This window comes from Mauremys reevesii, linkage group 6 (genome assembly GCF_016161935.1).
Source record: "Mauremys reevesii isolate NIE-2019 linkage group 6, ASM1616193v1, whole genome shotgun sequence".
In the NCBI taxonomy this organism is placed as follows: domain Eukaryota; kingdom Metazoa; phylum Chordata; order Testudines; family Geoemydidae; genus Mauremys; species Mauremys reevesii.
The window spans coordinates 94,072,038-94,095,797 of NC_052628.1; the positions used below are offsets into that span (position 1 = coordinate 94,072,038).

General features: G+C 41.1%; 1 protein-coding gene and 2 long non-coding RNA genes across 9 annotated transcripts in view; 1 reads left to right on the forward strand and 2 right to left on the reverse strand.

Annotated features, from left to right (window-relative positions):
• LOC120407891 overlaps nt 1–6,633 on the reverse strand; it is a 245,765-nt gene extending 239,132 nt beyond the window's left edge. The window contains exon 1 of one of the 3 annotated variants that reach the window (XR_005600307.1): nt 6,554–6,633. This is a non-coding gene — a long non-coding RNA (uncharacterized LOC120407891). Of the gene's footprint in view, nt 1–1,047; nt 1,236–6,553 lie in introns of those variants that run through there. The other 2 variants (XR_005600306.1, XR_005600308.1) reach the window with 2 other exon arrangements.
• The window catches only part of PCSK5 (proprotein convertase subtilisin/kexin type 5), a 285,728-nt gene continuing 266,772 nt past the window's right edge, over nt 4,805–23,760 (forward strand). For 3 of the 5 annotated variants that reach the window (XM_039544177.1, XM_039544178.1, XM_039544179.1), the window contains exon 1: nt 4,806–5,568. In XM_039544177.1, coding sequence (XP_039400111.1) covers nt 5,371–5,568 — 198 coding nt within the window. In that variant the 5' untranslated portion in view covers nt 4,806–5,370. Of the gene's footprint in view, nt 5,569–23,760 lie in introns of all 5 variants that reach the window. The other 2 variants (XM_039544180.1, XM_039544175.1) reach the window with 2 other exon arrangements.
• Nucleotides 13,793–19,195, reverse strand: LOC120407892. Its single transcript, XR_005600309.1, has 3 exons — nt 18,993–19,195; nt 16,124–16,214; nt 13,793–14,426 (listed from the first exon to the last, which is right to left on the reverse strand). It is a non-coding gene; the product is annotated as an uncharacterized LOC120407892 (long non-coding RNA).

Here is a 23,760-nt window from a genome sequence, read left to right on the forward strand (position 1 = left end):
CAATAATTAGTCTCCTATGGGGTGTATTACTTTGGTCAAAGGTCAGTTGTTGGGTTTCATGTGCAGGTACTGGCCTGTGATATATAGGAGATCAGAGCAGATGATCTAGTGGTCCCTTCTGGCTTTGAACTCTATGACAGTAAGGTCTGAGGTCATGCTAAATCTTACCTAAACCTCTGAGCTAACACCCATGCTTTCAGAGTAACCACATTCTTTTCCTGGGTGGCTACTGTTTCACTCAGCATGCCCCAGGCCACCTATTCCAAATTCTGACTAACAAGTACTCCAAGTGCCTTATGAAAGCCTTCCCTACTTTTGAAGATCCTCAGGACCCAACATATCTGGTTGCTACTTTGCAGGATTTGGTTTTGCTGCTCACTTCAAATGTATTGACACTCTGAGGTTTCCTTCTTAATTACACCCCAGAGTGCAAAGCACACTTCTACAACTCCAGAACATGCAAAATTTGAATGGAGGAATCTTAAAGTGAACTACAGCCAGAGACCCATGAGAGGCACTACCAGACTTATTGAGTCCCAGAAATTCACAATTGAAGAAGGGAAATTAGAGCCTCAGGAAAGAATTTGGAGTAGGGAGTAGCAAGACTAGAGAAGAGATTTAGATCAAATAGGAATAGCCATGGATGCACAGACAAAGGTCAGATAGTAGATTACTGTCCTGGGGTTCACACACCACTAGTGGCACCTCCTGCTAGCCATCCTGGAAATTATCTCCAGCATCCCCTGGCAGGGTCTCTTCTATTAGCCTCTTGCCCTGCAAACTCCAAGAACTGCAGCCTCCTCTTCACGACTCAGTCCTCTGGCCAGATCACCATACAGGTCTTCCCCACCCCGTTCCTGAGCCCATTTGTCAAGAGGGACTGTGTTACCTCAGGAAGTCTTCCTATTTACTGCCCAACCAGTACCACTTAATCAGCAACTAGCAGGGGGTCCCAGGTCAGGGGGCCATCTCATCAGCAGAGAAAGTTTGTCCTACTTCAGACCTTGCTGTTATTCCCCCAAGCCTTGCCCACCTTTCTGGGCTTACCAAGCCACAGTCCTTCCTCCCACAGAGTAACTATAAGCTACTTTCCTCAAGCCACACCCACCCAGGAAGCAGTTGAAGACTTCTTTCCTCCTACCCCTCCTGTTGCCAGCTTCCTGGTTGATATAGTCGCCATCTGTGTCTGCCCAGCTGAGCCTTGTGTCTAGATTAATCAATGTCTGCTCCCTGTCTCCTCCTCCAGGTGCTGCCTAGAGGTTAATTGGGCCTAATTTAACCTCTCAGGGCCAGTATAGGTAGTACACCCATCATAATCATGATCAATGGAGAGTAACAATGGAAAGGGGTTTAGGTATTAATAACAATAGGGAAAGAGCTAGATTCAGGTGGAAGTTTGCATTTAATATGGAGAAATGATCAGAATTGGTTGGGTGGTAGAAGTAATAGGAACAGGGAAGAGAACTGAGTAGAAAGAGCAAGTTGTGGTGGAATGGGTGATAGAGACTTACATGATCCTGAATCTTTAAACAGCTTTAGAACTTGTTTTCACTGCAGAGTCAACTTGGACTCTTAGGTGCTGCCCTTAACCCAGCTCCTATCCACACAAAAAAACCTCTCACCCGAGTGCCAGGGTGCTTTACACCTGGGCTACTTGCCCCATCCTGGAGTATCAAATAAAGCCCAAGTGCTGCTTACCCAGGGGATAGTAACCTGCCCACTTTGCAATGAGATTAGATGCTAAACAATTTGAGTACTGATAGAGCAACTGAATACCCACTTCTTCAGATGCAAGATGCCACTTGCATCTGAAGAAGTGGGTATTCATTTACAGATCCAGACTAACACGGCTACCCCTCTGATACTTGAGTACTGATAGTTCTTCAATGCCTTCACACAGGTGCCCAGAAAGGCAGAAGAGTTCTCTCACAATAGAGTGGCTCAGCTTACTGAAAGTCTAAGAAACTTGGGATATGACCCTGGAAGTCCTAGCACCCCACAAGTGAAGAAGCACCAGTGTGGATGCACTAGAGTGGGCACGCTCAAGTATGGCTTTGCAGTAAGGCTGCTCATATCCAAGCTAGGCTATCCTGGATGATCACTTCAGCCTGATCATCTGAGTTAACTCCACAGTGCAGACATACCCTTAGATATGTCTCTAGGGGCTGGTAATGACTTGTCATTTATCAAGAACTGGTTTTCAGAATATAGCCTTATATTTCTGACCCCTTTATGGTACTGTTGTCTATCTGTGGAAGAATGTTCTATTGCATCACCAACTTTTTTTTATTGATATAAGTGCTAAACATTTTTAACCTGTTCCCCATTAACTTATAAATTCTCATTTATGGTCAATACTTTGCATGTTATGTTTGTCAACAAAAAAAAAAGACGCACGTATATCTGGAAACAAATTAGTGAAGAAAAAAGTGAGTCCATTGAGAAATGATCAGTGAACAATTTCCCCATTCCTCCTAGGTTAAAAAAAAACATCAACAGCAAAAGAGCTAGGTTTTGCAATTGCAAGACATTGATTGCTATACACTTCAGTAGGGAGATCATTTATGATGAAATATACTTTAAACATTCCAGATGTAGAATGCTGTGAAAGAGAGCTGACTTGTGTAATTATCACTGAAGTAATCAATAAGGAGGGCTAATTGCTGGAGGAGATTTAATGTCATATTCAATTAATGTGGATTTATGAATATCAGCAACATGACAGCCCCTTCTTGGCCCAATCCTGCTTCTTTTGAAGTCAGTGAGAGTTCTGCTATTGATTTCACTGGAACCAGGATTGGGCCCATGTTTGCCAAAGAGTGAATCATTATTTGTGACATTTCTAGAGGAGGTAAACCCATGGTAGTCTTGGAACTGAGGACAGAGGTAAATAGTGTGTTGTAATATGATTAGCAAATGATAATGTGAACTACAGAAAAACATACAGGGAAGAGAAAAATTTCCTGGCAAGTGAAATTTTAGAGACAAGGAACATATAATTCATGGGGGAGTAGAGAGTGGATTTTCCCGATTTTCCCCCTTAAACTTAATGACAGGATATGGTGACAGGTTGGTCAGTAATAGACTATAACAAGATTATAGAAAAAATAAGTGAATTGGGTGCATAGAATATTTTAATATGGAGTGTATATTTTGTTGTTGCTAATTTACATTTAATTAGGGAGACAGCATATTTAGAACAGAGAACTGGGATTAAGGTACTGCCCACTTGCTATGTGACCCTTTGAAAAGCATTTCATCTCTCATAGAGTATTAGAGTTGGAAGGGACCTCCAGAGATTATCTAGTCTAACCCCTTGCTCAAAGCAGAACCAATCCCCAAATGGTCCTCTCAAGGATTGAACTCACAACCCTGGATTTAGCAAGCCAATGCTCAAACCACTGAGCTATCCCTCTCCTGTAGGAATAGGAATATTAATGCTTTTTTCTGTAATGTTCTTTAGGGTCTCTGATTAAAAAAATAATACCGGTACTTTGAATTTATATATTGTTTTTAATTTTCAATAGCTTTTCAAACATTAATGAATCCTCCCAACTCCCCTGAGAGGTAGATACATTGATTTATGTATCCCCATTTTACAGATAAACCAAGGCTAAGTTAAGTGACTTGTTCAAGGTCACAACAAGGGAGCTATCGTTGGCTGGCAGCAAATATGAGGATTTGCTTCAGGAAAACACTTTGGCACATGCTTAACTTAAAGCATGTGAGTAATGCCATTGAAGACAACATTACTATTCATATACTTATTAAGAGCTACCATTAGAAGTCATTGGGTCCTCATACACAGTTCTAGGCTCAGACCACTACCCTATCTTTCTCTAAGACTAAGCCTCTTTGTATAATTGGTGATGATATAATGCAATATTAGATATTCTTAGATACTCTTCAAAGACATTACATATTTATTATATACATTTCAAAAGCATCTGTTGCCACAGTATCCAGTGTTCCTATGTAAAATATCTAATATTTATACGATCATGTTTTAAAATATAGTTTATGTGTGTGGATTTTTATTTTTCAGTGTTACTATGAAATAATATTTTCAAAATAATTAATATGTCAAGGACTACAAAGACAATCCTGCAACTCATCCCTAACGGGGTATTATGAGGTGTGGCATAATTAGAGGTAAATCTTTAGTTATGACTAACATTTTATATTGCAATAGCATCTCCATTTCAGTCAGGTTGGGTCCTCATTGTGCTAGGCATTGTACAAACACATAGCCAGTGACAGTCCCTGACCCAAAGAACTTATCATTGAAAATAATTATGTTTCTATGTAACTGACAGGTATTTTAAATATTTTATCCTGGATGATAAAGAAATGAGAGGGTGGATTTTATTCAGGTGACAGGTTTTTTATGTGCAATTCTAGGTGTCTGTTTTTCTGTGCTGGTGTTGAGCTGACTTTCTTGTATTATTATTGCAATGTATAAAAATGTACACTATAAACTTCTGATGCATGGTTTTGGAGTTGGGTTTAGCATGTCTGTGCACGTGTACTGGATCTCTAGGATGTGGTTGCACGCCTGGTGATGATACCATGTACGAGGTTCGGTGCACTGAAATAAATACTGAATTGAATCAAATCTACATCGTTGTTGGCTGTTTGTTTTCAGTTGTGGGATCACCTCGCGCTGTTTGTTTAAGGCTTTTGTATTTGTAATGGGAAAAGGAAGGCGCTAGGACCGGGCTGGCTCCTGGTATCAGCCGGGAGGGAACTGGGGGAGAGAAGGGGGGTGCATAGTGACTTATGCAGGGAAGGCGCTGCTGCCATTTCCACTCACACTCCGCACTCACTACTCAGAGGGAGGGAGGGAGGGAGGTTACACAGGCTGACTGAACTGAGGAGCTCAGCTGCCAACACTCAACACTGCCTGCTGCTGCTGCTGCTGTACTCTGGGCAAGGGGAGGGAGGGAGAAAGAGAAGGAGAAGAAGAAAATAAAGAAAGAGAGAGCAGATAAGTAGAGGGGGGAAATCTGAGAAAGAAGGAAAAGCAAAGGACACCTCCCTCCCTACAGAGAGAAGACTTTCCATGTAGCAGGGGAAAGAGGGAGAAGCCTGAAGCTCAGAAACTGTGAGAGGAGCTTTCCTAGCAAGTTACTTAATCCCTCGAGAGAGGAGGGAGATTAATAATAACAACAGTTGCTGATTATAATAATTATACATAACCTCTAATAATTTAAACCCAAAGAAAGTTCAATGCAATATTCTAAGCTATTTCTAGTTGCCTCTTCGGGGTAACTTTGGAAGACTTGCTGCTGGTGTCGCCTGGAGGTGAGAGAGGAGCCTGGGAAGAAGGAAGGAGAAGTTTCGTGGGGCTTGTTTGCACAGGAGGAGAAGATGGGCTGGAAGAGTCGCTGCTGCTGGGGAGGCGGAGGAGGAGGGGACCGTCTCTGCCTGCTCACCCTCTTGCTGGGGTTCCTGCTACCCGCCTGCAGGACTCGAATGTACACCAACCACTGGGCTGTGAGGATAACTGGGGGGCATCAGGAAGCCACCAGGATAGCTAGCAAATACGGATACGTCAATATAGGACAGGTAACCCTCCTTCAAACTACATCCACTACTTTCTAACAGATGGTAACGTTGCAGATGCCGCAGGCAGGACCTTCTCCCAGATCTGCTGCTGCTGCTGCTGTTCAGTCTGGGCTGGCACAAAAAGTTAAGCAAGGGAGCGCAGGGCAATGGAAGGGGCAGACAGAAGTTCCTCGGAGCCGTTCCCCGAGTGCAGAGTGTATGGAGAGTCCTGTTCGAGTCAGCAGGGATCTGTTTGTGGCTGAATCTTGCCGGTGGATTGTGGTGGCAGGGGGCTGTTTCTCCCCTTGTGTTTGTTTTGTGTGGCTGCGTGCATAGGCCAGGTGTAACACGAATGTTTTAATTATATGTGTGTGTCCCGGGTGCTGGTGCTCTGGGGGATGACGCGAGTGTGCAATGCACAACTACCGCGGGAGACAGAAGTTTCTCTCTGCAGACACTTTCGGGGAAGGATTGTGCGAGTGAGGCGGGGGGTGTTCTCTGTGCAGCTCCGTGGGCATTTCTCAGACAGCTGCTCACGAGGTGGGAGCGTGCAAAACACCCCGCCAGGAGACGTTTGAAACTTCATGCGGTCAGACAGTGGCTCTAGCAGCAGGCTTGAGAGGGGAGGGGAAAACAAACACCCAGCTCCCCACCCCCAGATTCCTCGTCTTTGTCCTAGGGCTTGGGAGGGTTGGGGGGAGATTACTATCTAGGAGTGATCCAACCAGGTAAAGGAACGGGGCTGGGGTTTTAAAATGCAGTGGAAATCGGTGCTTAGAAAAGGTGCCCCGGTTATTTGTGATTGTTATGAATGCAGAATAAAGACCAGTTCCTGGGGGTGGACTGATGATAACATGGACACAGCGATAAAGCCAAAATACGCGCTCTTTCAGCCAGGTAAATTTCCGGCTAAGCTTGGAATCCTGCCCGCCGCCGCAAGCTGGGGAGGGGGGGCAGTTCAGGGGAACACGTTTGTCACGGAAATTAAATGCATCTAAGGAATTACCCTTGTCCTGCTGACGCTGGGTGGAAGTAGCTCTGCTGCGGATCGGAGCCTGCTGCCGCTAGGGACGTGTTTGTGAAGGGAGAGGGAGGAGGAGATGGCTTGGAGGCAAGGAGTATCCGCTCTGTCCAAGATATCAGAGCATCTAGCCCTCCCACAGCTTTCCCCACCTCCAAGCTCCTCAGTCCATTTGTGCCGTTTCAGAGCATGAACTTTGAGCTCAGTCCCTGAAAATCAGATCACCCTGAACAAGCAGATTGTGTGTCCCACGGGACTAGGAGGACACAGCTGCTGTTATTGCCAAGGTGGGAGTGGGGGGAATTTCTTGCCCCCATTTTGGACACCTTCCGGAGGGACAGGTTACGAGGCAGGAGGAGGAGGTGGCAAAAGGGTCGCCCTTTGTGCCCCTAGATGCCTGCATGTCGTCTTGCTGCCGCTACGATTTGTAGCAGGCAGCTTGGAGAGAGAAAAATAAACCAGACTAGTCCTGTTAAAATCCGGTTGTGCATGGACAGGGGGAAATACTGAGGGCATTCGAGGGCTGATGTACGGAATCCGGCAGGACTTACTTGTGCTCAGAGATCTAGATTTAACATATCGCGGTAAAGGGAAGCATTCCTGTCAATGAACGGCCTATATGGGGGAAAACACTGATTTCCTAAATTGTGTGTGTGTGTATCTGTATATACACAATAAAATTACTTCCGCCTTTCTCCAGTTCATAATAAAATTAAAATTGGAAAGGGGGAGAAGTAAAATCTTGAATCCAAGAAAATTTAACACAAAATCGTACAAATCTTCCTTGATTTATGCCCAGTTAGTTGGAAAACATGGGGACTCTGTTGAATCCACAGATGTTTAGTTAGAAAACACCTGGAACTGTCTGGATCCAAAAACAGACCATGAGAAAATTATTGGATCCAGACACTTGGAGTGAGGAAACATCTGGTTCTTGCTGGATCCAGTCACATTTAGAAAATACTCTGCTGCTGCACAGATACTACAGTGAAAAAAAAGAGTTAAGGTACTCTTTCTGATGTATACCCTGCCACAGTATATCACACATTTCTTGGTATTTAGCCTTATAAAGTGAGTTGTTATCCAATGCATCACAAACTGAGTGCTTAAAAATAAACAATACTGTTTTGCAAGCAGTTTTTCTGGGTGCACTTTTAATTACACCAGTTAAAAGTTTAGAACACAAGATTTAACATATACAGAAGACCTCTTCATCTCATGCAAGAAATTCACAAAAATAGAGCAGCACTTCAGATCTTTTTCACCCCATCAGATCAAAGGACAGTAACACTCACCCAATTGTTAGTATAATAAAATCAGTTCACACATACTGTATCATTGTACTGAAAGTTTCAAACATACCTCTCAGTTGTTCCTTGTTAAAAGGGGACGTCTTTCATTTTATAACTTAATCTGGAATAGTGCACAGTTATTATTATTAATTATTTACATCAAAAAATCTGGAACACAACACTGAAATTATATAAAATGTGAAATACAAATAATTAAATCTTCAAAAGGGCTGAGTCCCAGCTTCCCTTTTTGTTCCCACAGTCAGGTAATTAGAGGCACAAATAATTCTATTTAGGGGCACAAAATTACGGGGGGAAATGTATATGTGCAAATTGCACCCACTCTGGAAAATTTGGCTCCAAATTGCCATTTATTTAAAAAAGTGAATCCAAAATTATAGCTTCCTGATCTATTGTTTTTGTGTCCCTTATTCTGGATCTTTTTTTCTTTTTTTGTATCTTCACATTTGGGCCTTAGTAATTTGAGCATTACCATATTGTTCAAGTACAGAAACAGGCAATATAGTAAGATGTATGGAGAAGGATTCTCTTCCGCCCCTTGTCTTATTTGCCATGCCAGATGGCTAAATTAGGGCCGGACCCTGCATTCCTTGCACACCCAAACCTTCCATTGAATAAATAAGGAAAGCAGTAAGTAGCTTTTGTCTTCTTATATGTCAGTAAAGTGCCATGTGTACACCTATGGCCTTATATTAATAATACATACATTGCTGATCAGGTGCGCAGATAGGGAGGGGACAAAATACAGAGCATATAAATAATGGACAATTGGAAAATGCATAAATAGATCTACAAATCAAAGGAGTGCATAATGCCAATTCCCTTCATTTCAGTATTATTTAGGTATGAAGTATGCAAATAAAAAGAAGAATATAGAAATATATTAACTGGGGAAAGTGTATTTGAGGGAACAAGTGAGCATTAGTGATAGCATGAACACAGGTCTCGTAGTTGATTCCTAGTCTCAGTCTGCTTGCTACCAAGCTTTATACAGGAAAAAGCTGGCAGTGGACATGTGCTAAAACATTCATGGAGATTACGACACGTGTTTTGGTTACTAGATGTCATTTTGCTCTGTCAAATAGAGATCCCAGAGCATGATTTATTACGTATTTATGTGTTCTGAAGAGTGGTATGCAAGAAGAGTTTCATGGCTGTGTGAAGTTCTCTTTAGGTCTGGCGCTTTCGAGTTTCTGGTTACTCCTAGCAAAATGTTCTCCAAATGGTTTTTTTGCATCAGAGTGTTCATTAGAGTGTCCCTGGGCATTCATGTGAGTAGTCTGTTCTGTTCTGTTCCATCCCCCACCCCCGCTCTGAAAATTTGGTACCATTTTCATCAGGTTCCCAGATCGCTGGGTCTACAGGTGTATGACTTTGATTCTACATCTCTTGTTACCTTGTGGATAGCACAGAACTATGCGATTCAGAGTGTACCTAATACAATTCAAAAGAATTATAGCACCATTCTTGAAAAGTATAACAGAATGTATGTAATCTCTACATGTGAAACAAAGCATACAGGTTATCTTGTAGGTAGCATATGTAGATTTTATAAAGCACAGGTGAAGAGAGATTTGAGGGTTAAGTTTTAAGGATAATGATTAAGGAAAGGAAAATTGGGAAGTCCAAGGAGTAGGGTTTGGCTGTCTTTTTATTAGGAAGATTTAGAAGTCACAGGCAAGGGAGAAGTGATGGTTGTTAACATGGATTTGAAGAGTGAAGGAATCAATCCAACCCAAAAAAAGCATGGAAAGTGAGGGAGAAAAATCTATGCCAAGGCCAGCAAGGGATGAGAATCTATTTACTGGGGAGAGCCAATGGGAAGTGGCTGAAAGAAATCTGATATGGGGTACAGGGAATAGACAGAAGAACAGGACAAGATAAATTCAAAAGGATTGTGAAAAGTATTGTGGTCTGATATCTGGTTACACTATTAAGATACTTACAGTAACCAGTTAGCAGATTCCTTTTCCAGTGGCAGAACTTGCTGCGTGTGCAACCTGTATATTATGGCAGCCAAGATAGTTAGGATTTTGGTTTTGTAGACAGTGTTACTGCCAAGTGAGCTGAAAGGGAGCCTTCTTCTGATTGGGTCAGTAGGAGCTGTGCTATGTTTATTTTGGCTCAAAGTTGCTCATTGCAAATCTTATGGAAGAACAGATCCATAAACAATCTGAAATGGACAAGAAACCATTAAAGGGTTCTGAACATGGGATATTACCACCTCCAGATAAAAGTAAAGGGACAAGGAGCTGCATTTTGGGGTAATTGAAGATTTGAGAGTTGGGCTTTAGAAAGAATGTACAGAAGGGTAAATCTCGGCTCTTTAAAATCAGTGTGAGTCTTGCAATTGACATCAACAGGCATTTTACCCAAAGGAACAGAAGAATTACAAGAGTCCAGATAAGATACAATAGGGTCATATATAAGAACTGATGTCTAATATGGAAAGTGTTTCAGAGGTTTTTGTGGGCAGATTTGCAAACCAGGAAGATCCTGACAATATTGTCAATTGACTGAGTTGAACTGAGGGGAGCAGTAGAGATGGAGGGATTTGCTTCAGGGTGCTTTTGTTACCCGTTGATCTATCCATTTTGAAAGCGTGGAGATGAAATAAGTTATGAGAAGAAGCAAACCAGAGGATGAGATGTAGGCAGGCTGCAAGTTAATTTAGAGATAAAAGAGGAAAGGTGGTATAAGTTTTGGATTTTATCTGCAGAGAAGTGATACTCAATGTTGACTTGAGAAAAGAGATGATCAATGGAGATGAACCCTGGGGCAGGGGGTTGTGAAATGAAGTTCAGACAATACACTGGAAAGGGCTGTAGAACATATGTTTTATGGGTTGTTGATTTTTTGTGATTTAATGCTTCCTTGGGGGTGCATTAAAGTTAGTCATTGTGTCTTTTGCTTTGTTTGGGTGATTGGTAGTAGAATATAACAAGTGGTCCTTGAAATATCTGCTTATTTTCATTGTCCAGCTGGTGTCTTAGTCCTGGCCATAGCTAGAAAAACTAATCATACACCACACCAGATGACTAGATCAATTAGTCAGGGGTAGATGTGATAGATGGATGAGGGAGGGGCCACTAATGAGGTCCAGAGGCAAAATATTGGAGGGAAGCCCAGCTCCCTGCTACTCCCAGTTCCTGGTCAGATGGAGGATGGAGAGATTTCGACCAGTGTGCTGTCTGTGAACCTTGCTTAGAGGTTTCATCTTTTATTTCAGTCTCTGACTAGTAGGTAGTTGATTAACTTGAAGCTCCAGTCTTCTTTACTTCCCCAAAGGAAGAAGGAGTTTTCTGTCACTTCTCTCACTGCATGGCTTCCTGGCAGACATAAGGTGGGAGAGGAAGAGGTTTTTTCTAAGCAACCTCTTTCCTAGGCTCCATTTTTTCGTCCTCCTTTCCTGTGAATAACTCCAGTACTGTTAGTGGTATTTTTTTCTTACCTTTACAAGCATGAAATTGACATGAGTTTTGACAATTGTACTGTCACCCATAGTTATTTGAATAGCTGCAGTGAAACTAACCAGAATGTTACTAATTTCATTCTTCTCTGGCTTGGGAAAGCAATGAGCAGCAGCTGAGGTGTCAGGAAGATGACACTGCAGAACATTTGATTTGTATTTGGAAGACTGTCTTCCTAAACATAAGGGGTAGAAATTTTTGTTTTTAAAAGGAATGCCAAAATCCTGCAGAAATTGATGATGTAGGTCCCCTTATTGGTTCTGACAAGTGGGTAAATGGATTTTTCAAGCCTTGCTTATGGTTAGCCACAAAAAAATTGTTCACTAAGTTTTTTGTTTTGGTAAGAATGTCTTACCGATGAAGGCTCATTTTGATAACTGTAGGTAGTTCTGTAGATTTTGAGCATATTAATTCACACTGTTGGACCTGATCTCGCCTACGCTTAAATCAGTGGGAGTGTTTCCATCTACTTTAATGGGAGCTGGATCAGGGCCATAGTGCTTGGTTATTGACAGTAGGCCTAGTGTAAATCAATAATAACTCCATTAAAGCCAACAGAGTTACCCTAGTGTAAAGCCAGTGTGACAGTCCCAAAGCTTAGTTGGTTAGTTTGGGCTTTTGTATGACAGAAGTATCTTAAGTAATGACATCATATCCTGAATTTTGATTTGTAGTGATGACATTTTTGTTTGTGGTCTTAAGAAGTGGGGATTCTGGCCCACTCTAAATGGGCAGTTGGTGATTCCTTTGTTGTGTGGGAATCCCTGGCTGGCATAAAGCTGTCTCTACACCATTCCCTCCCAACTGTGCCAAGAATGGGGATGGAGTGCACTGGGGAGGCTGTTACAAGTTGGTATAATGTAGAGCACTCTAGAGGTTGCTTTAGGTTACACTGTGATTGAACCAGACCCTCAATAGTTGCAGGGTTACAGAGCTCTAGCACTGAGCTGAGTATCTATTGCTAAATCTTGGAATAATTCCACCTTACATTGGCTGTCTAGAGATAGAAGCTGTTGAAGGATTTATTAAAATCATGTAGTGTGTTTTGCACTTTGTCCAATTGTTTGCAGTGTTATTATAGCCATGTTGGTACCAGGATAAGAGATGGACAAGGTAGGTGAAGTAATATCTCTTATGGACTTCCACCAATAGAGATTGGTCCAATCAAAGATACTACCTCACCTACCTTGACTTTGTCCAATTGACAGATATGTTGTAACTCCATTGATATAAAACAGCTTATCACTATTCAGTGAGAGAAAAGGAAGCTTGTTTTTTGATACAGCCATGAAAATTATAGTATACTGATATGTCATCTTAGTTCCCATAGTTTTCCTTGTTTCCTGAAGTACAGCTTCTCACTGGAAGTACATTTGTGGTTTAGTGCTCACATGTTCTCAATACGTTGCAGAAAGGGATGCTAGTTTAGTGAGACATGACCTGAGAAGAGGTTTAAAAGCCAGCAGCTCTAATTCTGGCTCTGACACTAATGCCTTCCATGGTCTTGGGAAAATCGGTTAACCCCGTCTTCCTCCCCTTCTCATTGTATAAAAAGGGAGCTGATTATTAGGGATGGGTGCATGAGTTTCCTCTAATTTCAAATATTGTGGCTTCAAAGTAAGGAATGGGCAGTGAACCTTTTGTTTCATATTGTTTGTGTTCATATTGTTTTGCCAGTTCCTGTCTGCTGCTGCCAGCAGCAGCCCTGAGCCTAGAGCACTTCTCCTAGCTCAGGCAGGGCACTCTACCTCTTCCTAATTGTGCAAGAAGAGTGGGAGAGGGAAGGGGTGAAGATTTCCTTTCTGTGGAGAAGAGGAATGGAATAAAAAACAACTTGTTGCCTCCATCCTAAAGTGGAGTGAAGGTGAAGACTCTTTGCTCCTTTCCTTGATTCAAGGGAAGGGATGAGTATGTGGGTACCCTCCCCATCCCCACAACTCCTCCCTTCACACCCTGATTATCCCAACAGATCGTCCATTCCCTTCCACTGATTTTATCTGGGGAAAGGCGCCTAGTGACTTACCCTCACCTTCCCGTCATCCTCTGGAGGCAACAGGCTACCTCTTCCCTAGTATTCTGCCTTGGGCAAGGCAATAAGGACACTCAGTGTTACAAGGATAGTGTACTAAGCTCTAATATGAGAAGCCAACCTGTGGCCATTGCAGATTATAGTATTATGTTATGACTCTGTGCTTCGTAAAGATTTTATTTGAAAAGTCTCAGTTGAACCACAGGGTCGGGAGTATTGTGTGGGATTTTAGTGCTTTTAGGCCAGTAAATCACATAAACAGTGAATAAATATTAATCAGATTCAAACCTGAAGATCTAGCAAAGGCACAGAGAAGCTGTTGTTGAAAGAAGAAGGATTGATTGTTCAGAAAGATTGAGTAGAATGGCTGTTAGCAACTTGCCGGTCCTATTGCCTATGGGTTAAAGGGAGATTGCTGTTAACTTGATAGTTTTTTTAAGTCGGAAGATTACAAAAAAATTGCAGCTGAACTAGAAAAGAAAGACCCTGAAATAAGGATAGCTTCTTTTCATTGAGTGAGAGAAAAAGACTGCTGCCTGAGTTCCCAGCATCTCACACTGACTGATGCAGAAAAGCAGGATGATAGCCCCCTGAAGCTCTGTAGAAGCATTTTCAGCCACTCAGGACTGTTATATTTAAAGATTTAATACAGAAGACAGGACACTTAGGTCTCAGTTCAATAGGTCATGAAACTGAGACAGGGCACAGCCACATGAGAATTTGGGACTTTGCATAAATAAGCTTCTATAGCCTGGGCGTCACAGATACAGGTACCAGAGCTAAGATGTTAAAAGATCTTAAACTAGATATGTTATGAGCTATGTACAGAATAGTGAAATTGCACAGATGCAGCTGACAGAATTAAATACAGGCCATACTGAGGTAAACTTTATAGGGAAAAAACTCAACTGAACAAGAAAGAAAGGCCAAGAATTATAAACAACTACAACAATACAGAGAGAGCACAACATGCAGACTGTCTGCTGCTGCTATTGTGCTAGCAGGCATTCTGGGGCCAGCAAGAAGTGTCCATCTTCTGAAGACATCTGTAGAAAATAAAAGAGAAAACATATTTTTGAAAAGCTTGCAGGCAGCAAAAGCAGCAAAATAAGACACATATGGCAGAATACAAAGAGGAGAGCATATCTGATGAATCCATATTCAGCATTAGATATCGTGTAGGTGCAGTTAAGACTAAAGTAAAACAGCAGTTCATATTACTGAATGTGAGCACTGGTAAGGAGGTGGGTAACAAAATCATGTGCCAAATGTGCTGTGGGTCCACGTGTAAACTATTAATCTACATAGATTATTGTAAATAAAACGAGGGGAATCTGGCTTTACAGTATAGTGGAGTCAAGATACTATTATATGATGATTCTAATATGAAGCCCTTAGATAAGGGTGGGCAAACTTTTTGGCCTGAGGGCGACACCGGGGAATAGAAATTGTATTGCAGGCTATGAATGCTCACAAAATTGGGGTTGGGGTGCCGGAGGGGGTGAGGGCTCTGGCTGGGGGTGGGGCTCTGGGGTGGAGCTGGGGATGAGAGGTTTGGGATGCAAGAGGGTGCTCTGTGCTGGGATTGAGGGGTTCGGAGGGCGGGAGGGGGATCAGGGCTGGGGCAGGGGGTTGGGACTTGGGGAGAGGCTCAGGGGTGCAGGCTTAAGCGGCTCCCGGAAGCAGTGGCATGTCCTTTCTCTGGCTCCTATGTGTGGAGCACCCCCCGACCCTGCTAGAGCGCTGGAGTGGGGCCATGCAGCTGCTTCCAGGAGCTGTGTGGTGTGGCTCCCAACCCTGCGCCCCGGAGTGGGACCATGCCGCCGCACTCTGGCTGGAGCGCCGGAGTGGGGCCAAGCCACGTGATGCTGTCCCCAACCTGGTGCCCCCACCTGGCTCGCCAGAGCGGGGCAAGCCCCAGACCACGCTCCTCAGCGGGAACTCGCAAGCCGGCTTAAAACGGCTCGGTCCACGAGCCGTAGTTTGCCCACCCTTGCCTTAGGTAAATGTACCCTGAGCTACATTTATAAGAATTAATTATGATTTAAACTTTCAAGAAGTGAAAGGGGCGAAGGAGCCATTCCTCTTAGTGACCGTGGCAGAAGGCTCAGCGTGAATCAATAAAAACGGACACTGTATCCAAAGATGAAACCTCCCACATACAAAAAGATAATGTCTGGCAATGGGGATCTGTTTCATGTACTTGGTTGCCTGCTAGGAAAGTACTATTTGAGGTGGACCCAAAGTCAATGGAGCAAAATTACCAGCACTGTTAAAAGCACAGCTCAGAGTAAAAAAAGTCTCAAACTGAAAATGAAATTAGGACTTTGGCTGTTCTCTAGATAGGGCATCTGCTCATAGCTGAAGCTGTACCTCTAACTCCTGAGAAATTCTAGGAATACCCGAGAGAAAAAATGTCAAGCAATACAACACTTTATGGAATTTGTGAATACCTTTCTACCCCACCCCTCTGATGTGTATAAGTAACAGACAAGGGTCCTGTCTGGGAATGACAAAGCAATTACACATGTAAAAGAAGTTGTCAGCCAGTACCCAATACTTAACTGCAAAGATGTGAATGGGGATGCTCCAATTCAGTGCAATGCAAATGAAAAGGAACTAGGTGCAGCCTTGCTAAGTAGCTTTTTTGTCAAGCTCACTTTTGCTCACAAAGCAATAGTATGCAGCGAGTGAAAAGAAGTGTCTTATTACAATATTTTCATGGGAGAGATTCATTCAGTACCTGCATGGTGGAGATGTGATCAGTGATGATGATGCAGACCATAAGCCTCCAGAAAACAGCTTTCATAAACCTTTTCTATTACCCCAAATGCCTTCAATGTAGATTCATAGAAGAAATATAATTTGAAGTTACACTGTAGCAAAGGATCAGAAATATACAAAGCAGATTTCCTATCTAGAGCAGCACTACCTCAAACTTACGTTATATTTGAAACTCTTGATCATAAGACTTTAAAAAAAGATAGCTTTTGCTATTGAACTCGAGAAAATTAACTATGCTGAATTGTTTTGTAGCTGGATCAGCATCTAGCCCAGATAGAACAGCCTGGACAGCAAGGTTAACTACTGTAGCCACTGAAAAAAACAGGTCTGTGTGGAAAATGTGGAATCTGAGCAATAGTGCATCGTGTACAAAACAGAATCATATACATATGAACCAGAGTTGCTATACCCAACGCTGTAAGACCTGAGACATTGGCAAGAATCCAATGCTAGCCACCTACACACAGAAACATGTCTTCACAAAGCCAGAATTACTGTAAATTAGACATACATTGTTATAATTATTTATATTACTGTAGCGCCCAGAGACCTGATTCAGGATTGGATTTCCATTATGCTTCAATCCTCACTAGTGTGAGGATTAATTGGTTGACATTACTAACATGATGTGAAGATGAAAAATGTTATAGAAATGCTCAACAAAATTAATAGTAGTAGTTGTAACAGCAAGCTCTGATATCTCTCATGAACATACCACTGACCCAAATGTAACCTATGCTACTACATGAAAACATATTTCCTAAATAGTTGTATGCATGATATTATATTTTGCATTTGAAAAAGACGTCTAGAAAAAAATGCAGCCATTGACTATGGCTCTGATCCTGCAAACATCTGCCTGTAAAAGAAGTTATGCTCATGAGAAGGACTACTCGTGAGTGTAAAGTTACTCATGTGTCTACATCTTTGAAGAATTGTATCTTAGAATCATTAGGTTAGAGAAAGAGAAGGCTCATCATTCAACAGCAGGTGCACACTTTTGATCAACTCATGAGCCTTTTCATGTTGCCGGCATCTTTTCATCTATTTTTCCACTATGTAAGTTAATGGAATGTTTCTTATTTGGTTGGTGACTTTCAGATAACAAGTATCCTACATTTTAGGGCAAAATCCTTCTGTGACATGCCACATTGAATCATGTATCATGTCAGTAATGCTGAATGTCAAGCTGAGATAACCATCAACCTGAGAAATTGGGAAAGTTCAGTTTTCTAACAGGAGGTCTGAAAACATTGAGGTTCAAATTCTGGCCTCGTGTGCATAGATAACTCCGCACGAAGTCATTAGGACTTGTTTCCATGCATAACTGGGGCAGAATTTCTCTTAAAACAGGAACCAGAGTGTTACCCCTCTCAGGATTGTATCACATTAACTATATGTTTAATCTGTGGTAAACAATTAGGAAAATTTGGTTTCCTATCTGCAGTCTAGCATACTGTCAAATGTTACTAGACAAAAAAAGCATCTGTTATGGGGTCGTTAGGTTTGTCTCATTTTTGGTGAAGTAAAAGCAACCTTGAACTTTGCTCTTTTTTGCCAAAAGCAAGTAGGTCTTGCTCATGTTTGTTCTCCAGAGCCAAAATACAAATCTTAGATGCATTGCTAGAATTCATGATTAAATCGATTGCTACATTTGTACATGCATTCTTATTCAAATTGTGAAAAAACAAAGGTGCTGCATTTGTGCTGGTATGAGTGTTCATTGGGCAGTGAGGGTATTGTTGATATCTGTATGCTGTGTGCTAGAAATTTGAGACTAGACTCTGATGGTGGCCTACATTTTTAGCTGTTTAACTTAATTAAAAGTAGCAGATAGCCTTCACTTCTGGATAACAAGAAGCAGAGAACATTCTATTTATTAATTTTGCTGGAATTTCTTGTGCCTATTGATATGGCAACCAGCTTTAAGTACAAACAATACACGAACAAAACAAAACTAAAAACCCGCAGAAATTATATCTGCTACCCATAGCACATGGCTGCACCACCTGTCACCTGATCCTGCAAATCCTTACATGAAAACTTTTTACTCACAAAGGTAGTAGATATACCCCAAATATTAAACCTAAAGTAGCCTAAATTAATAGGCAAAATAAACTAAGCCAAAACCAAAAAGTCAACCAAATGCTACCCTAAAAAAATTATCTGAAGTTCCTCAAGGCAAGTTGGTCTCTAGTGGGCCAACCAGGAAGAATGAATTCTAAAGGCAGGGCCTTAAACTGAGAATGGCCTGCCACCAACAACACAGCTGCATTGTTGTGACAGGTTATAGAGTGAGCTGTGGTCCCTCGAATAGCGAGGCCCCAATCCATTCTGGGCTTTAAAGATCTCTACCAGACAGAAGTGAAAAGGGGCGTGAGTGCAGAGATCTGAGCATCAGCCTTACAAGCTCACAGTAGTTTTCCCCATTTAAGTAACAAGCAGGCACCTACACTCTTTTGTCACTGCAATGTATGGATAGTATTCAAATGTAGCCTAACAGAATTTTCTAGTTGTGTATTCCTGAGGAGACAAAGTGCCTAGATATGCATCATGTGAGCATTAAAGAGATGTGGTTGCAGCTATCTGGCGCACCACTGATTATACCCAAGAATCCAGGAGCAACAATGCCTTCCTTCAGAGCCCCAATGTAACAGGGTCTGACCTGTACTGGCATCAAGCCCTGACACTGTCTCAGATTTGTTTTCTTGAGCTTTTTAGCAACTGCCCCCAGACCCTTATGAGTCAAATACACTTCTGAGGATCTGGTTTATTGAAGCACAGATTGCATATCAGTTTATATGACAGGACATCTTTCCCCAACTCACCATTAATTCAGTCCTTTGCTGAGCTCAACAGTTCTTTCCCAAAACACAGATCTTGCTCCCTGAAGTTTCCTCAAGCTTCTTAAGGCTTCTGCCCCTCATTGCACAACTCCACTCAAGTCTTTCTGTCTGGCTACTGTAGAGAACCCTTTCCCCCAGTTCTCTCTGACCCTACAGCTCCTGAAAGGGCATTCCTACTCCCTGCAAGTCTCTTTCCTCTTTCTACTGATGGAATAGGCTCCTTCTTATAGGAAATTCTGCCTCCAGCCTACTGTCAAGTAACCTGGTCACTTGAATCAGCCACCAGCCCCCATCATTTGGGGTTTGATAGCTCGACACAGGTGGGGTTGCTGAGCTCCCAAAACAGGCCAGCACACACTGGGGCACCTAGGCTGTGGACTATTTTGACGAAGTCAATCACATGTCATCAATAATTGGTGCTGACACCACAACTGCCTACTCTTCTAGATGCTTCCCCTGCCAATGAGCCACATTTCCACCTTGTTAGGGTTGAGTCATTTCCCTTTCTTGGTCATGTGCTGGGAACATAGTGAAACTGTTGCATTTGGATAAGGAGACATAGAGTCGACTGTAGCCTGCTAATGACATTAAAGCCCCAAACACGTAATAATCCCACTACTGTACATACATGCACAGTGAGCAGGCGGCTTGAGAAGGTGGTTTGTAGGATCTCTGATTTATCTCTTTACATTTCTGACACATTTAAGGTGATGCATTATTTTGAAGCTGCATTTTCAAAATAATATGTGTCCGGAGATATTTTAAATATTAATCAGTTAACCAGACCTTGTAATGCAGGAATTATATGGCATGAAAGTAAATGTTTTACATTTGAAATGTGGTCTGTATATTTAAAATACATCTTCTTTTATGCCATTTATTATTTATTTCAAAGCTGACCAAACTTCCTGTATTTAAATGTATGGAACCATTATTAAATAAATGTACACTAGAGATCATAAAAACAACCTGCCATCTGTGAAGGCAAAATGTTTTTCTTTCCTTTGCACAAATAATTTTTGAGACACAGCTGTGTATGTATTCATTGATCAGTAAAGTTCTAAACTTTAAGGATTTCTTTCCCAAAGGGGATGTCCCAAAAGAGTATTCTTTATAAACATGCTCTAGACATTCCCCATGTATTGTCCTGAATACTTTCAATGGCTCTGGTAAATCTAGATACCTGATCACCAGCTGTAGCTGGACCTCACAGCTTTCACTTTTCTTCACATGCCGGAGTAATTTTAATGCTGTTGCCAAGTACTTTGAGAGATGTCAGTACTATAAAATGTAGATCCAGAACTTTTTTCCTGATTGAGCCTGGATTCATCAAGATATATGCTAGGTGTTGTCTCAGTAAGAGCTCAATGCAGTTTCCATTAAAGACTGTGAAAAGATTCCCATTGATTTAAGTAAAAGTTGGATTGAGCTCTAGTAGTCCATCTGACACTACCGATGAGTGGGAGCAGGAGGGGGACCTAACTGTCTGAATTATGGAGGATGTAATTTTTTCCTGTTATTTCTGACTTGACATAACTAGATTAAATAGACAGTAGATTCCTACCTGACTATACCTAGAACCAGCAGATTTTGTTTTGCCAAACATCATTTAAACTGGTAGCATGTTCCTGACATTTCCTTTCTGATTAGGTGTGCATGCTACAGGATCTGATATTTTTCTTGAAGCTTGTCTCTAGGTCCTGCCAAATACAAGTGTTTTCTTACTAACATGTATTGAATTTCAGTATCTATCTATAGGTGGAACATGAGTAGTCCTTGCATAAGTAGTTCCATTGAAGTCAATGGGACTATTTGTAGGAGTAAGGATTGCTCATGTGAATAAGGGTTGTGGGATTAGGCCTCAATTTTTCAATAGGATATAGTAGTGCCTTTGTAAGGATCTTGCATTGATCAAATTAGGTATGTGCATATTATCACTGAAATATCTGGCTCTGGGATGGTTTGACCTTTATTCATGCTCTGTTAAGCTTGTTGTGCAGCGTGGTAGATTATTAGACTTTGATACAGGACAAAGTCAAAGAAATATGTTACAGTTTCACTGTTGTGGCAGTTTACACTGATAAAATGATTGATTGAACTAGAGTGATGGGTATTTAATACTGCCACACATCACGTAGATGAACTAAACTCATTCCCAGTAATTCTCATGAGTCACAGCTTTATTATTCTTCAAAAAAATGTAGTGAGGATGGAGTGGGAAATTACTTAATAAATTCTGATGTGAAAGTCAATAAAATGAAAACGTAATTACTATAGCCAATAAGAACTGAGTTCAGATTTGTAAGGCAAAGTGCATTCTGAAAAGGTGTATTGCTGCAATTTTAGGTGTTTTGTGGAAATAGCATGACTACTGTATGTTGATGCGTCAGTCACTTTGAATGTTATAAGATCTTCTGATATTAATGCAGTAGTGAGTTTTATGCTGAAATTAAAATAAATGAACAGAAACATAGCATCATGTCCGAGTTGGTGCCCAATTCTGCAAACCCTTACTCACAGATTCTTCTCACTTAAACTAGTTTAACCCAATTGACTTCAACAGAGTTACTTCTGATTTACTTTGGTGCAAATGAGAAGAGATTTGCGCCTGGTGGGACTGCTCAGGTTGGTGAGTGATGGTTTTCAGGATTGTCTGATGTTATTAAACATTTTGTGATCAATTTTCAAAGGAAATTAATGCCCATTTTTCCCATAAATCTGTTTCATTAAAACATAAAACCTATTTAATAACTTATCTTTATACTATTGGCATGATTGAAATAACAGTGACTAAACCGTGTAAAGCCTCATTATTTTCCAGAATTATTTTAATATATTGATGAGAGTCCAAATTAATTCCTCCCATCAGTAATGCTTAGGGTTTGGAATAGTCATAAAATATGGAATATGTCAGTGATGTAAAGTACTTAAATGAACATTCAAGGTACATATGTATACTCATTTTCTTTTCTTTCATTCTCCTTTTGCATTTCTCCACTGACACAACATGAAATAGGGTAGAAGTCAGTAAAAACAGCAATGAAGATTATTCTAAGTAAGACATATATCAGCTTTTAAATTACCAATTGGCGAGTTAGTAAAGAAAGAAAAGAGAAGAAGGTTAGAACAAAAGCTGCAGTTGTATGAACCTCTTGAAATGTTAAAGAGATTTGTTTCCTGCCCAACAGCTTTTTTAGAGAAACAAACATTATCATTGTCCCCCCCAGTTTCTTTGTAGGTACAAACAGCATTCATTATCACTTGAACTTGCATGGATAATGATTACAAAACTGTCTTTAAATCACTGCAAATATCAGAGGTAAAGTCTATTTATTTTGTGGAAAAGGATTAAAGTATTTGCTGCACTTATTTTGTAGTTCCTATGGAAATACCATGAGGTAAATAGTCGGGTTCAACAAAGAGAGATATGAATAATCAGTTTAACATTACATTGTTTTATTTGACAGAGACATTAACTTACCTAAAGGTCAATCCCTCCCTTCATAAAACTCTCCATTAATGGGTCCATAATTGTGTTTTCATTTTGTGGGATGATTAGGCTGGCTATGCTGCATGATAACATTAACTAGCTTTACATGAGAAATCTGAAAATGATCTTGTTTAATGCTAAGACATCTGTTGAAGAAGTGAAAAAAATCCTGTATCTGTTTCTTAATTTTTTAGTCACTTATTTTAACATATTAGTAAAAATCATAACCTCTCTTTCAATCCTTGAAAGGAAATGGATAGAGGAGGGGTGTTCTTTATGGACTTCAAAAGGCAGAATTCAAGTTTCTTTTAATTTAGAATATTTGAATGATCAACATGATGGCCAAATATCACTGTTAAATTCATTAGGAATTCTGTTGGTTTGGTTCTTTAAAATGACAACAACTTGACATTTTTACTCACTGTTCATTCGATCCTTGACTCCAGTTAGGGCCAATTTTGTGTCCTTACTCAGTTTTTACTTGGGCCTGTAATGTACAGCCCTGCACTGAAGTGGTGTGGTGTCACATTGCTTCTAGGGAAACATTATCAGGCATTCTTCCTTAGATGTTCAGAAAGAGTCCCTTGGCTCTTCCTCCCCGTTCCTGAAGTGCAGCACACCCCCATTTCCCATGGTGTGATAGAGGGAGGTGAGGCCATAAGCCCATCCTGTCCTATGCTTCATCTTCTTTTGGGGTGCTGAAGGGACTGCAGTTTTCCCTAGCTCTTATCTGAGTCACACTGGGAAGGCTCCTTGGGCCATTCTTTTCATTGCACATTCATGTAAAGGACAAATATATAAAACTAACCCTTAGCTTTCATTTAGTCTTTAATCAGGCAATCTCCTATTACCGTTATTGGTAATTTCCCTGGCTAAGGTGCTCAAGATTTGGTCTAGTATGAATATTATTTTCTTCAAAGCATTCCAAGAGAAGTATCACTGGATACAATTAACTGTAGTCAATTAAAATCTCTAAGTAGTTTTATTTAAAACAACCAGCTAACCGCACCCTCCTCTCCAACCTCATTTATAAGGAGAGAACAACTTCAGATTGAAATCCACAGGATTTAAATGAATATATAATCCAAAAAAGCTGCCACAATCCTCTTTTGAAGGATTGTTCATCCTGTTTAGAAGGGTGCTTTTAATGAATAATTCTTTGTGATTAAACACATATGAATATGAAACTATTGATGCATTTCTGATCTTTTTAAAGGTCATCCTTCTTTTAAAAGATTACAGTGTTCCCTGAAAATTCTG